Genomic DNA, 15,606 nt, shown 5'->3' with positions numbered 1-15,606 from the left:
AGATGGGGATAGGACAGTGTGCCAACAAGGGTCCCTAAAAAGACAAGCAAGACATGTCTGTTCTGAGAGGTCTCTGGAAGAAGAGGAAAATGTATTCACCACATTCAAAAGTCCTTGACAAAAAGCAAACTAAACAAGAATAGTAATAATGATGTGAAGAATTTATTAAAAGGCGCTGTTATCATATCTGCCTCAGTTTTGAGGAGACAGAATTATTCGTCTTGACGAGCCAAATGGACGAGGAGTACACGGGTGACTTCCGAGGCCTTGTGTCGTCCAGGCTGACCTCAGGCTTAGTGTGTAACTGAAGAAGTGCTGATCCTGCCTCCACCGCTATGAACTGGGATTATGGTGTGAACCACCAGACCTTGGCTGCTTAAACAAGAAGAAAGCAAAGGTCCCCAAAGACTTTTCCACGTGACATGGAGGACCAAGGTCCTAGCCAGGGGAAGAGTGTGCCTGATGTTCTCAGCGCTCTTCCTCCTGGATGGGCCCAGTCCAGCAGGCCGCATCCTGCTGGGGTGCTCACCCACGGGACTGATTTCCTCTTGAAATGTACCAAAGTAAATAAATAAATAAATAAATAAATGACAAGAAGACGAAGAAGGAGGAGGAGGAGGAGATGGAGAAGGAGGAGGAGGAGGAGGAGGAGAAGGAGGAGGAGGAAGAGGAGGAGGAGGAGGAGGAGAAGGAGGAGGAGGAAGAGGAGGAGGAGGAGGAGGAGAAGGAGGAGGAGGAGGAGGAGGAGGAGGGGAGGAGGAGGAGGAGAAGGAGAAGAAGAAGAAGAAGCTTGTATTCATTCTCTCCATAAATTTTAGTTTTCTATTTTGTTTTATTATATTTATTTATGTATTTATTTAGAGAGAAGAAAAGAAGTGTGTGTGTGTGTGTGTGTGTGTGTGTGTGTGTGCATACATGTGTACATGTGTATGAGCATGCAAATGCCACTGATCACATGCAGAGAGCAGAGGATGACTTACCCAAGTCATGTCTCCTCTCCCACCATGTGGGTCCCAGGGACCAACTTAGGTCATCAGGCTTAGCTGCCAGTGCCAGCCCAGGTCTCTAAACCTCACTATTTTGTTATTGGTCATAGTGTTTGATGAATACAAAAGAATCTCACAGAAGGACATTGAACAGAGCATTAAGTCTGAGACATCTGGAAGCTTTGAAGATGCCCTGTTGGCTATAGGTAAGCTGGTGAGCAACAGAGCTAATTCCATTGATGTCATATCTAGATGTTGTCACAGAGATACAGAACTGTCTTCCTGAAATTAAAGTTGTTTCAATCACTGAGGGTACATTCTAGAATTTTAAAAAAATGGTAAGTCAGGCTTGCAGGCTTGTCTGCAACTTCTGGGTTAATGTGATCTTCTCTCCACAGTCCCCAAGTACCTGAACTACAGCCATGTGCCACCACACCCAGTCAGTGTTCCAGAATATTTTGCCTGCATGTACATCTGTGCACCACATGCTTGCAATACCTGTTGAGGCCAGAAGAGCGTGGTAGAGCTCCTGAAACACGAGTTACAGATGGTTGTACACTGCCACATGGGTGCTGGGAACCAAACTCCTGTCCTGGCAAGACCAGCCAGTGCACTTAATCACTGAGCCATCTCTCTGGCCCCAGAATTTCCTTTTCTAGATAGTCTCACTAGCTGGCCTTGAACTTGTGGCAATCCTCTTATCTTGGCTTTGTGAATGCTAGGATCATAGATCCAAGCCACCCCATACGGCTGTTGTACAACTTTAAACAAGAAATATTTGCAAAGCTGGCTATGGCACATATATTATTCCAACACTTGGGAGGTGGAGACAGCCCTGAGGATTAATGGTTTCAGATCATCCTCAGCTACATAGAGAGTTCAAGGCCAGCCTGGGCTGTGTGAGAGCCTGACTGCTGTTGTGCCAGGGGCTCATGTCTTTGGTCTTTGGCACTTCTCTATCCCATTGTAAGAGAGAGATAATGCCATGCTAGCTGTATCTGGCGAGCCAATGCATGGTGGGTTTAAAAATTACTTCATTTAAATTTTAAGTTTTTATGTGTATGGGTGTTTTGCCTGCATGTATGTCTGTGTACCACGTGCATGCCTTGTGCCCTAAGATGTCAGAAGAGAGAATCAGATCCTTTGGAACTAGAGTCACAGACAGTTGTAAGCAGTCGTGTGAATGCTGGGAACTGACCCCCACCCCCCACCCCCAGTCCTCTGCAAGAACAAGGACTCTTAACTGCATAGCCATCTCTCCAGCCCCCTAATAACTGTTTTATACGACAGTCGTAATCATCACTCTGGAACTACAGGCCACCCTTGCTTCGATGGCCTTCGTTAATGACTTCTGTAGGGAATGCTAAGAGGAGTCTGTCCATTTGAGAGAGGGCCTGGGGTGGCAGGAAGTGTTGCTTGGCTTAAAGAGGTCTAACAAAGCAATCAGGAGATATTTCTTGGGACTTTGTAGAAACTGAGACTGTCATTTTTCTTTGTTCTTGAGGTTTTTTTTCTGTAATCTTTTCATTCTTATGTTTGTATTTTTAGAAATAGAGATGATTTATTAAGAGACAGGAAGCGCTCATGAGACTAGGGTGGGCTTGTGGGCAGGGGGTGGCGTCTGCTCACGTCTTCCTGTTCGTTTTCTCCACAGTGAAGTGCATGCGGAGTAAACCTTCATATTTCGCTGAGAGACTTTATAAATCCATGAAGGTAAGCAGCTGTGCTTTGATCATTTGAAAGACCATGGCATGTCTTTTGTTCACCTTCTTAAGTTTGTCACCCAAATTACACCGTGGAATATTCAACTCAGCTCTGTGTTGTATCCCTCGTTGGCCTTGCGATGTGTGGAGCCCTGATCCCTGCGCTCTATAGGTAGGGATTAATTTTAGCCCCACAACAGGAACAGGGCCACAAACTGTAGGTTAACAGGTAGGTAAACTGAAGCATACACAGATTGTTTACACTCTTCATGGAGGGAGGAGTGCCCCAAGGGGCCTAACTCCACCTTTAGATCCAACTTCCCAGATCTGTGTTGGACTCTGTGCAGGCAGAGTCAGGAACCCTTAAGTGGGATAGGAAACCAGAAACCCGAGTGCTTGGGGTTTGTTGTTGTTCTTGTTGTTTTGTTGTCGTGAAACAAGTTCTCATGTAGCCCAAGCTAGCCTAGAATTCTCTGGGGTACTGAGGTTGATCTTGAACTTCTGGTCATCGAGCCTCAGCCTAGGACCACAGGCCTGTGTCGTCACACTGGGTGGAGAGTCCTTGTCCTTATCTGAATATCTGATAGTAAAGAATAGCTGTCCTTAAGGAAAGAGCTAGCATGCAGAAAACACCCAGGGTAGAATGGAATAGAAGACAGGAGCTCAGCATCCCAGGATTATAGCAGTAAACAAAACAGTGGAGTTTTTCAGTATTCTTGAGGAAGAATTTGAAAAGAATATATAAAATTCCCAGAATTCTAGCACTTGGGAGACTGAGAAAGAAGGATTGCTTTGTTTGAGGTCAGCCTGGGCTACATATAGCAAGGCCTTGTTTTATTAAGGAGAGAGGGGGAGACAGAGAGAGAGAAGGTTGTAATGGTTGTTATGTTTAAGCTGAACCTTGGGGGAAGCTTTCCACATGGGCTGGGGAGGAAAATTGCAGACAAGAACAGCACAGAGCCTGTCTTTGGAAAGGCTTCTGGCGAACACACAGCATGTTGGGAAGGTGGGCTGTGTCCACCCTTCCATGCCAAGGTAAGGCATGAGGATGTTCCTCGGGCCTCCCAGCTCATACAGCAAAGGATGCCGTAGAGACTCACTGCTGCCTCATCTTGCCTTGCTGACCATGAACAGAATCAGCTGATGCAGGATCGCACTCCCTTCCTCAGGGCTTAGGCACTGATGACAACACCCTCATCAGAGTGATGGTCTCAAGAGCAGAGATTGACATGCTGGACATCCGGGCGAGCTTCAAGAGGCTCTACGGGAAGTCTTTGTACTCTTTCATCAAGGTAGGAACATCATCAGGGTCCGGCCTTAGGGTGCAGGACCAGTGGCTTTCTCCTCCCTGGCATCTGCCATTCCCTGTGAAGATGGCGCCTGCTTCAGGAATTCCTAGGCTTGCCCCCTTTCTCATGGTATATAAGAAGTATTTACCTGCTAAGTACAGTAACAATTTTATGTGGGCCCCAAATAAGAATGGACATTTTGGGGCAGTGATTTAGTTCTGCTTTTATTTAAAGCCTGTATAGAATAACAAGCCCTGACATCTTAAGTAAGTGACCTACTGTTCAAGTGAACACAGAGGCTGAGGAGGAAGCACCACCCCTGACCTCAGTCCCAAAGGTTGGTGAGAATGAGTACCAGGGGCTGAGTTAAGAGAACTGACTGTTCTCCCAAGAGACCTCCTTTCCATTCCCAGCACCCCCAGGACAGCTCACAATCACCCGTAACTCCAGCTCTAGGAATCTGACTCCCTCTTCTGGCCTCTGTAGGTAGTGTGTGCGTGTAGTGCCCAGACACACATAGGCAAACTACCCAAACACAAAAAATAAAAAATAAAGGAAGAAAATGTTAAGTGTGTTAACAACCCCGCATAATTTATGCCAGTATTTGATTTAGGGTCCTTGAGATACATAAGACCTAGGTCTGTAACTGGCATATACCCCATTATTTGAACTCTCAATTGCTTTTATGATTTGTTTCTTCCCTCCAAGATCTCTCACATGCCATCCTTAAGTGCACCCAGTAAGTGGGGAAATAAACGGAACAAGTTTATATGTTTTCATTTATTTTCTGTTGTTGGGAAAATGCCTTGACAAAAGCAACTTATGGAAGAAATAGTTTACCTTGGCATATAGTTTCAAAGGAGGGAGAGCATGGCAGAAGGCCAAAGGAGCAGAACGCTGGCTAGTCACATTTTATCTGAACACAGGAAACTGTGTGAACAGCAAGTGGGGCAAGGCTATAAAACCTCCAAACCGGCCCTAGTGACACACTTCCTCCAGCTAGGCTGTGCCTCCTGAAAGGTCCACAACCTCTCCAAAAAGCGCCACCAACTGGGGATCAAGTTTTCAAACACACTAGTCTGTGGGAGACATTTCTCATTAAATAACCCACCCCAAATTCCTATAACCTGAGTGTTTTCATGCAAGATGCATTTCCTAAGATGACCCTTGTAAGGAACAGCAGGTCCTCACAGTTGGTCCCCTGTTCTTATGCGAATTCCCTCTCTTCACAGCACTGAGCTTTGTGACCCATGAGGCCAACAGTAGCTATCCCCCAGGGTGTCAACTTCTTCCTTCTCAGATCCTTGCAAACAGAATTCACAGTTACGAAATTTTAATAAATACTTTTAAGAGCAGAACTTCCACATCTGCCTAGTAATGATGACAGAAACAGATGAACCCAGAGTCCTCTGTAGGGCCAGAGGGGTCTGATGGAAATAGAAGAAAGCTGCCTTCTCCTGCCCCCAACCACTTACCATCCTTCATTTGGCACCAGACAGCCAGGAGTTCTAAGGTGGCGTGGGTGTGGTGAAAACTGACTCGCTTCTCACAACCCCTCATTAACTGGGCCTCTGCTTCTCTAAGAAGCCTGGAGAGTCTTGTAAACATGAAGCTGAGACTAATTTTGGAGAAGCTTGAGTTGTCCACACAACAAACATCTCATTAAGATTTGACCTGTGAATTAAATATCCTGGATAGTAGAGAAGGCACTGACCATTTGAGAGCTGCTGTTGACAGAAGGAAGAATGGGGACATGGGGACATGGGGACACGGGGCTAGGGGTGGGGTGGGGGCTCAGTGGGAAAAATGCTTGTCGTGTAAGCATGAGGACCCAGCACCCACATAAAAAGAGTGACAGCGATAGCAAGCATCTGTTACCCAAGTGCAGGCAAAGGGGAGGCAAAGGCAGAGGCAAGAGGATCCCCGGGGCTCACTGGTTAGCTGGTCTTGCCCAGCTGGTAAGCTCCAAGTTCAGCAGGTCTCAATAATGTGTAGAATGAGAAGCATGGGAGAAGATACCCTCTCTCTCTCTCTCTCTCTCTCACGCACGCACGCACGCACGCTCACACTTACATGCATATACACACATATGCATATGCACACATGCACACGGAGGGAAGTAGGGTAGAAAATGAAAGATTAAACTGTCACAGAACTCCTGCCTGTGCTGGTTAGCTTCTTGTGGACTTGATATAAGCTACAGTCATCTGACAGTGGGAAACCTTAGCTGAGAAAATGCCCCTGTCAGATTGCCCTGTAGGCAAGCAAGTCTGTAAGGCATATTCTTCCTTGATGATTGATGTGGAAGGGCCCAGTCCACTCTGGGCAGTGTCACCCCTAGGCAGGTAGACGTGGGTTTTATAAGAAAGCAGACTGAGCAAGCCATGGAGAGTAAGCCAGTAAGCAGCACCCCTCCATGGCCTCTGCTTCAGTTCCTGCCTCCAGTTTCCTGCCTTGATTTCCTGCCCTGGCTTCACAAACAGCCCTTTTCCTTCCCGAGTTGCTTTGGTCATGGTCTTTATCACAGCAGCAGAAACCTAACTGGGACAGCCCCAAGAGAAGAGGATGACAAAAACACTATGCCAGTAAGGGACTTTAATGCATACTTACTGTTTCACAGGGCACTGACACAAACTAATAATATATTACTATTCTGACACAAACTAATAATATATTACTATTCATTGTGACAGGCATTAAAATTTAAACTCTTAAAGTCAGAGGCACCATATGTTTTGGTGCCCATTGAGAGAAAGTAACACAAACTCACTTATTGAGCTTAGAGTCTTGCTCGTTTAGTGTACACATGAGGCCCTTTTCAACCTCCAGCGCCAAAAATATAAATGAATAAATAATAAGGAAACCTGCAATGTATTCATTAGGCTATAAAGATTTCCATATAGAAATTATAGAACCTCTCTGGAAGTCTATTTTGCAACTCGTTTCAAAAGTATTAGAAAAAAATCCACAATTTTAATCTAGTAATTTTCATTTTTTGAGAATGTATTCAAAGCAAAATTAAAAAAAAAACTCAGAGGCTAGGTGCTTTATTAAGCAAAGTTTGCTATAATGAAACATTGGAAACCACCTAAACATCTGACAATGGGTAAGAAAATGTTCTGTAATCACTAAATAATACTGTAATTAAAAAAAAAAGAACAGGATATCCTATAGGTGGAACAACAATATGAACTAACCAGTACCCCCTGGAGCTCGTGTCTCTAGCTGCATATGTATCAGAAGATGGCCTAGTCGGCCATCAGTGAAAAGAGAGGCCCACTGGTCTTGCAAACTTTATATGCCTCAGTACAGGGGAACGCCAGGGCCAAGAAGTGGGAGTGGGGAGGAGGGTATGGGGGACTTTTGGGATAACACTGGAAATGTAAATGAAGAAAATACCTAATTAAAAAAAAACTAGATATAAAGGTTGAGTGTACAGTTCACTAGTAGAGCACTTGCCTATACTTGCCTAGCATGAGGACGGCCATGATTTGGTCCTGGCACCACCAAAAATCAAGAGAGCAAAATGAGGACATAGATGAATTCCGTCCTAAAAATCTCATCACGTAGGTATCTGCATGCATATAGAAAGGAGAAGGAACTTGTCAGAATGTTAGGAACAGTGATCTGTAGGTCATGGAATTATAGGTGATTCCTATGCTCTTAAGTACTTTTTTAAAACACAGAACATGTATATGTATATGTACATATGTATATGTGCCTCTCATGTGCAGTGCCCAAGGTGACTAGAAGAGGGCATCAGATCCCCTGGAGCTATTATTATGGGCAACTGGGAATACCAAAACCCAAGTTCAGATTCGATGTGAGAAAAAGAAGTAATCTTAGTGGCTAAGGCATTTCTCCAGCCCAAAGCATTACGTTTGTAATAAAAACAATTTTTGAGGACCTGAGAAAATCCAGTGAGGTTTGCAAAATAAACTTAGGTGATTTTGAACTGTGTAATCTATCCAAGAACATCTTACCCTGCTGCCTCCTGTGCTCTCCTTTCTCCCAGGGTGACACTTCCGGAGACTACAGGAAGGTTCTGCTCGTTCTCTGTGGAGGAGATGATTAACACAAGACGCCGCAGGACAGAAGGCTTCTGAACACTGATCTTTTTTTTTTTTTTAACTTCATTTTTCTGCACTGCTATTAACATTATCTCAAATGCTTATTTCCAATTAAAACGCCTCCAGTTGCCTCCTGGGATGCAGACTATGTTATTATCGTCTATAATTAGTCATTTTGATGCCTTAAACTTGTACTTTCAAAGCTTTCAAGACATACATGGAAATTTAGAATTAGAAATTGAAATGTGCTCCACGTCTTTATCAGATTATTTCCTCGTTTGTGTTTTGTAGAGGTTGAATGTACTAAATCCTTTTAGATTTTCTTTTCAGTACAAATTTTACAGATCAGAAGCCATTTTCTTCCCTAGGAAGCCAGTCATTTCTTCACGTGGGACTGTCAGCATCTCTTACTAAGATTAGCCATCTAGATTCTTATTTTAGACAGATCCAAAGTTCTCACAAGCCCCCTTTCTTTGGCTCTGCCTATCATCGTAGTTGACAGTTGCTGAATATGGTGGGGCTTGCTTCATCTCCTTCTACCCTGAGACCATTTTCTTCCCGGGAAGTGTATGAAACAGAGTTACCAACTCATCAAACAAGTTCAATCTCAAGTGTGGCTCAGCAGATCCCGTGTGCTCGGTCGTTCCTCGTGCTGAACATTCCTCAGTCTTAGGGTCACTGTCCTAATCTTGCTCAAAGTGACAGTCAAGAGTGGCCTCAGCCAAGGTTGCTCTGATAATGCAATGCTCTGGGTGTGGCTGACCTCAGAAGAGTTTTTCTGCTAAAAATAATTAATCTCGTTAGACTGTTTATTTGATCCCCACTGTGCCTTTTTAATCTTATTCAGAAACTGTGCTTGCATTTAATCATGAAGTTTGGTTTGTATACAACATGAGACATTTTTAATTAAAATGGTGGCTTTAAAGGGGTGTGTATTCTTTCTCTGATTTTTTTTCTACCCTAGAGATTTCTTTTCACCCTGAACCATGGAAGGAACTACTTTTGAAGGAATACTAAATTTACTAAGGATACTAAGTTTCTACTTAAATTAACAATATTAAAAAAAGAAACACATTAATCATTATGTCAGCCTGCTTCTATAAGGCCAATGTTTACATTGGAGAGGTGGAGGCAGGAAGATTGGAACTTCAGGCTGTGCCTGGCTACATAGCCACTGTGAGACCAGATTGGGCATATGAGTCCCTGTCTCAAAAAGTCAAAACAAGATCTGGGGAGCTGGCTCTGTGAGTAATGTATTTACTGCAGAAGGACGAGGAGCGGTGTTGGAATCCCTGGCACCAATGTGAAAGCCAGGCAGAGCCAATGAGTGTGTGCCTGTAATCCCAAAGCTGGGATGTGGCGATGAACAGATCCCAGGGGCTCACTGGCCAGCTAGTGTAGCTGAATCCCTGAGCTTCAGTTTCAATGGTAGGCCCTGTCTCGATGATGATGGTGGTGAGGAGGAGGATGTGGTGGTGGTAGTGAGGAAGAGGATGGAGAGTAAGACAATGATGTCAGCTTCTGATTTCCACATGGGTGCACACAGCCACACACACACACACACACACAAACGATGAAATTGAGATGGCTTAGTGGGTAAAGGCTCTTTCTACCAAGCCTGACAACCTGAGTTCAATCCTTAGAACCCACGTGGAAGAAGAAAAGAACCAAGTCCCCCAGATTGTTTCCTTCTCCCATAAGCTAAGGAATAACACCCCTCTCTCATATCAAAAACGTAACGAAACCAACAAAACCACTAGCATTTAAATATGCTAAGGCCTACTCAATGGTATTGAATGACATGTTAGCTTGTTCTCTGAAAACGAGTGATTCTCTGCTCTAGTCAGTGCAGCATGCCTTTTAAGTGTCACATGGAACTGAGCTCAGTGGGGTAGCTATACCCTGTGTTCTCAGCACCACAAAGGACAAAAGTTGCAGATGTACAAAGAACACACACACACTCCTTTGTTCTTTCTGCGTTGGTACTGGGATCACTGACAACATTGCTATGTGACAGTCACTCCAATGAACTTAGATTCAGGTATCAACGCTACCACCTCAGGACTGTGGAATCTCTACTCCAACTTTATTACACTTTGGAGGCATTATTAGGTTCTTTGTTTTGGTTTTAACAGAAGTTTTACCATTACGTGGTGTCTTAGCCAAAATTTTAAGAACAGTGTTTTGTGGCTGAGTGCTTTCAGTGGGCTGTTTTTCTTATCCTTAGGTATAAGTTCAGGGGGAGGGTAGAAAGTCACAATTTTCTGCTCACTCTTGGCTTTTCAGAAGTCCTACTGTGTAGCTAGCTCCTCTAGGCCCCAAAATAATGTCATCTCAGTCATCAACATAATAAGCCAAAGTTCCAAGTGTAGTCTGAGGTTTCTTTCCTCAGTCAGTTCTGGCCTCAATGGGATGCTGGCTTGGGGAAGGGAAGTCAGGGCAGGGGACGAGGGCAGGGGACTGGAATGGGGGGAGGGCACTTCTCTTTTTCTCCATCATCCCTGCTTGTAGCAACAGTGAGAAGAGCAGAGGGGATCAGGTCAGTTCTTGCACTGCCCTTGCTCTGAGGGTGGAGGCTAAGTCCTATGTGGCTGTGGCAGGCTCTTACAGACATTGCCATGGCTCTCCTCAGTATCCAGGGAGCCATTCACCTGCGCTTCCTTAGACAAGACCAATATGGATGTTTTACCCTCTAGGAATTTAGTGACACATGAAGCCACCATGTTACAGTCTAGCTTGTGCATACGCCAAGGCCTCTTTGTTTTTGTTTTTTGTTTTGGTTTTTCAAGACAGGGTTTCTCTGTATAGCCCTGACTGTCCTGGAACTCACTCTGTAGACCAGGCTGGCCTCGAACTCAAAAATCCGCCTGCCTCTGCCTCCCGAGTGCTGGGACAATGTTTTAAGATGACCTCACGTATGTTTCATATTATGTACATTCCTGCGTGTCCCCTGCAGCCACCGTAGTTCTCTTCCTCCCACTTCTCCTTCAACCAGCCTCAGCTACACACCCTCAGAATTTCTCAAACATGAGAAATTCCTCAGTGGCTCACAAAGGACATATACTGCTATAACGGAGTGCAAATGGTGAATTGATGCAGTCAGTTCCGGGGGGGGGGGGGCGAAAAACTGGCAAGAACTCGTAAAGTTGAAAATTTCCCAAGAGCCCGTTTCTGGGATCTGCCTGATGAAGCTTTTGCGAGTGGTGTTCCTGAAAGAGCATCTACGTAGAAATAACTGAAACCCCTTGGCAAGGGAGTAGGCAAATGATGTGTCTAACAATGAGCAGTGACAATAACTAGAGATTCCATTCAAAGTATAGTTTTAGGAGAGGAGAAATCATAGGTTTGGGATGGTCCAATTCCATTTAAATTACATGTCTGAATGTGCAGCAGAAGAGTGGTTATACGTGTAAAGACATGCATAGAAATGGCACAGAGAGGGAGAGGCTGGAAACTGAGAATTAGTACACAAGGGGTTTCTCATTCCCCACTATATATCAATAAAGCTAAAGGGGAGTGAATCAAAGTAAGTGTGATAGAATTCCAAGCCAGTAGTAGGTCCACAGGTACTTGTATTGCTCTGTTTGAAACATTCTATTATAAACATTTTACTTTGAAAGGTATAAAAGGCAGGTATGGTAGCTCAGTGCCTCAACTCCTAGCACTTAGAGGCTGAGATAGGCGGACTTCTGAGAGTTCCAGGGAAGCCTTGGGCTTCAGAGTGACACTTTTCCTTGAAGAAAATTTAAAAAAAAAAAAAAATCGAGGGCCAGGGATGTAGCTTAGTTGGTAGAATGTTTGCTTAGCATTCAAGAAGCCCTGCATCTGATACTCAGCATTTCAGGTCCACGAAGGTGATGTGACACATACATGGCTGTAATCCCAGCTTTCAGGGGGTAGAAACAGGAGATCAAGAGTTCAAGAGCATCCTATACAGTGAGTCGAAGTATGTAGTACGAGACACTGACACAATAAAATAATAATTAAATCAAAACAAGGCAGCAGAAGGAAGGCAAGACCTGGAGGCTAGCTGAGGCTCCAGACTGAACCCGGTCAACACAGCTGGGTGACGGTCATCTATCTAACCGGGCCAGTCGGGTCCTAGAGCCCTGGAAGCAAAGGCCATGTTGGCAAGTCCGTCCTCTTATTAACCGTACAGGGCTGGATGAGACCCCGGAATCGAGGAAGCTTACGGGAAGAACCAGCGACAGAGATCCCGAGATCTGTTAGGCATAAGCACACAGTGCCCACGCCCCTCCGTTGAAGCCGGAACCGCGGAAGTCAGACACGCACCGGGGCTGAGCGCCGCAGGGACGGGCCAGCAGCCTGCGCATGCGCAACCTGCAGCGCAGGCTCCGTCCTCCCGCCCCGCCTTTTCCGGAGGCTCGCCTTGCGCCTGCGCCCTGCGGCGCGCGCTTTGTTGGGAGAAGGAGGGGGCGAGGTCTAGCGAAGCCGGTCCGCTGAGGCGCTACGGGCGGGGCTGAGGATGGAGGTGACTGCGTTCGCGGCGACGGTTGGGGCTGCGCGCGAGGCGGCAGCGGAGTAGGCGGTGGAGATACGGGCATGGCGGGGCGGCCCCTCGGTGCTCCCTAGGCGCCGGAGCCATGGGCGCTCTCAGCAGCCGGGTGCTGCGGCCCGCAGGGCGCACAGAGCAGCCCGAACCCACGCCCGGGGCTGGGGGCGCGGCCCGCAGGTCGGACGCCGGCGAAGATGCGGGCCACAGCTTCTGTTACTGTCCGGGCGGCCGCAAGCGCAAGCGCAGCAGCGGCACATTCTGCTACTGTCACCCCGACTCCGAGACAGACGACGACGAGGACGAGGGCGACGAGCAGCAGAGGCTGCTGAACACGCCGCGCAGGTACGGAACGCCCCGCACCTTGGGGGGCCTGACCCCGGTGTCCTTGACAGGAGAGCGCGGGAGGGTCGGTGCGGGAGGTGAGTGCCCGCGGAGCAGATGGGAGCTGGGCGTTTGCAGACAGACCTAGGTCAGTGCGGGAGCGGGCGCGTGCCGGGCAGACCTGGGGTCAGTGCGGGAGCTGGGCATTAGCAGACAGACCTGGGTCAGTGTAGGGTCTGGGAGTTTGCAGATAGACCTGGGTTAATACGGGAGCTCGCGCGTGTTGGGTGGACCTGGGATCAGTGCGGGAGCTAGAAAGCTTAGGGTTCTGCACATTAAACAGAAGCTTCCTGAGTGTCAGAGCCTCAACCTGAGCCTAAAAGGACTAGCCAGAGCTTCCGCGTCCCTTCCGTAGCAGGCGTTTGCTTTTTGAATAGGATAGCCACGGGAAATTTTACTGTGCATCACTAGCCATAAATCAGTAAAGAGAGGAGCATAGTAGTCCCTGAGATGGACATCTCTCTGTGTTGTCACTAGAGGGACCAGTGATGGAGATTCGCCCAGTTAAGAACAAAGTCTGCTTGTTGAGGTGGGCTGCACTCTGTGTAGGTTGCATAAGATTTTTTTGAGGGAAGAGTTGAAAAAAAAAAATCATTGCTTGTGAAATAGATGTGGCGTATACCAGAATATACTGTGCAGTAAGGATTTTTTTTTTCTCTTTTTAAGGTCACTGTTAGACTCACACAGATGTAATTTTTTAATGAAATTTTTAAAAAGGATCTGCTTATGGACATTGCATTTTTGTTGACAAAAAAAGTGTAGGTGAGCCGGGCGTGGTGGCGCATGCCTTTAATCCCAGCACTCCGGAGGCAGAGGCAGGCGGATTTCAGAGTTTGAGGCCAGTCTGGTCTACAGAGTGAGTTCCAGGACAGTCAGGGCTACACAGAGAAACCCTGTCTAGGAAAACCAAAAAAAAAAAAAAAAAAAAAAAAAAAAAAAAAAGTGTAGGTGGTAGAGTTGGAGCTCAGTGGTAGCGGTAAGATATGTAAATATCTTAGGTTAAAAACTAGGTTAATATAACTTTTCATTAGGGGGTGAATATATTCACAAGATGGATGTTCTAATGAGTTCCAATTCTGAATTCCTATCTGTATTCTGCACTTAATATACTCATTTTCATATGTAAAGTAGAACTATTATTGCCACCTCAAAGAGTTACGCAGATTTTGCAAGGTATTACAATCCTGCAGTAAGCCTCTGGTGGCTGAGACAAGAGCATCAAGTTGGAGGTCAGTCTGAGCCACAAAGTGACTTAAAGGCCATTCTGGGCTGTATCCAGACACCCTGGAGAGAAGAGAGAGGAAGGAAGGGCTGGGAGTGTTGAGACTCTCACAATCTGAGAGTGAGCACAAGTGCAGTGCCCCCCCCCCCCCCCCCCCCGGTTTTAAGATTTGTTTTTATTTATGAGTATGTGGATTTGTGCACATTCCTGCAAAGTCCTGGAACTGGAGTTACAGAGGTGTTGAGCTCCCTAATGTGGGTGTTGGGAATTGTACTTGGGTCCTTTGGAAGAGCAGTGTGTGCTCTTTACCACCGAGACACCTCTCAGGCCCCAGAGTGCCTGTCTTTGTGCATTTGGTATTAGAACTCTTTGATGAACAGGCTCTTATGTCATAAGACATGCATCCTTCTTCAGCCTTAGTGACTTAGCCACTCCCACTTACTTTTGGTAATTGTCTGATGCACCTTTTTAATCCTTTCCAACCTACATCCTGTATCCCATCACCCAACCACCCCTAAGATTTCCCAGCCCATATCCCAGGGCCTTATCCATTCTCCGGAAGCACTTTACTACCAAGCTGGATCTTTTCCACACCAGTACCATCTTTTCACTCTTTGCATATGCACTCATGCACAGTTGTGCTTGCATGTGGAGGCCAGAGATCAACAGTGGATCTTTCTATATTCCCCTCCACCTTACCTTTTTATGAGTCTCTTTATTAAACTGATTGGCTAGTCTAGCCAACCAACAAGGTCCGATCCTCCTGTTCCTGTCCTTCTACCTGCCCCGTTAGGATTACAGATGCTGGCAACCCCACCTGGCTTTTTTGTGGGTGTTTGTTGGTTTGTTCTTGTGTTCAGCTTTGTACTTGCAAAGCACTTTATTGGCTGAGTAATCTGCCTGGCCCTTGTTTGTGTCTTTATGTTTAAGGTTAGTATATATACAGCATATAGTTAAATCTTGCTTTTTTTAATCTAACATGACAGCTTGTGCCTTTTGATTGGTATGTAGACCATGTATATTTAATATAATTTTTGAAATATATGACAGGGAACATTTAAAAGAGAAAAACAATTATTTGAGCAAGGAAATTTTAATATAAATCATAACAAACAAAAAACAGGAAATTAACTGTCAAAGACAAAATATAATGATAAGGGATCTTTAGGAAAAAAAGTATAGGAATATGCCAGGCATTGTGGCACACAGCTATAATCCCAGCGCTCAGAGGCTGGGACAGGAGACTCATAGATTCAAGGACAGCCTAGGTTATGTCAGGTGCTTCCAGTAGAACTCTTTCTGTTTACATTGTTTCTGTTGTATATAAATCTATTTACATAAATATTGACATTTATGTTTGAGAGAGGCCTCTGCTACAGTTCATGTGCAGCAATCAAAGACAGCTCAAGGGAGTTTTCTCCTTGAACCATGTGGGTTTT

General features: G+C 45.7%; 2 protein-coding genes across 9 annotated transcripts in view; both read left to right on the top strand.

Annotated features, from left to right (window-relative positions):
• The window catches only part of Anxa4 (annexin A4), a 56,795-nt gene extending 47,818 nt beyond the window's left edge, over positions 1 to 8,977 (top strand). For all 5 annotated transcript variants that reach the window (XM_030255115.1, NM_013471.2, XM_006505397.2 and 2 more), the window contains 4 exons: positions 1,097 to 1,192; positions 2,641 to 2,699; positions 3,859 to 3,981; positions 7,994 to 8,977. In XM_030255115.1, coding sequence (XP_030110975.1) covers positions 1,097 to 1,192; positions 2,641 to 2,699; positions 3,859 to 3,981; positions 7,994 to 8,053 — 338 coding nt within the window. In that variant the 3' untranslated portion in view covers positions 8,054 to 8,977. The remainder of the gene's footprint in view (positions 1 to 1,096; positions 1,193 to 2,640; positions 2,700 to 3,858; positions 3,982 to 7,993) is intronic.
• A 3,444-nt stretch (positions 8,978 to 12,421) lies between these two features.
• Gmcl1 (germ cell-less, spermatogenesis associated 1) overlaps positions 12,422 to 15,606 on the top strand; it is a 41,628-nt gene continuing 38,443 nt past the window's right edge. For 2 of the 4 annotated variants that reach the window (XR_377446.4, XR_003956194.1), the window contains exon 1: positions 12,422 to 12,906. Coding sequence is in view for 1 of the 4 variants with exons in the window: in NM_011818.3 (NP_035948.3) it covers positions 12,653 to 12,906 (254 nt within the window). In the remaining 3 variants the exon portion in view is untranslated. The remainder of the gene's footprint in view (positions 12,907 to 15,606) is intronic. The other 2 variants (XM_006506056.3, NM_011818.3) reach the window with 2 other exon arrangements.

Source organism: Mus musculus, chromosome 6 (genome assembly GCF_000001635.26).
Source record: "Mus musculus strain C57BL/6J chromosome 6, GRCm38.p6 C57BL/6J".
Lineage (NCBI taxonomy): Eukaryota > Metazoa > Chordata > Mammalia > Rodentia > Muridae > Mus > Mus musculus.
The sequence above is the reverse complement of the archived record's forward strand: the minus strand, read 5'-3'. Positions and strand labels throughout refer to the sequence as shown.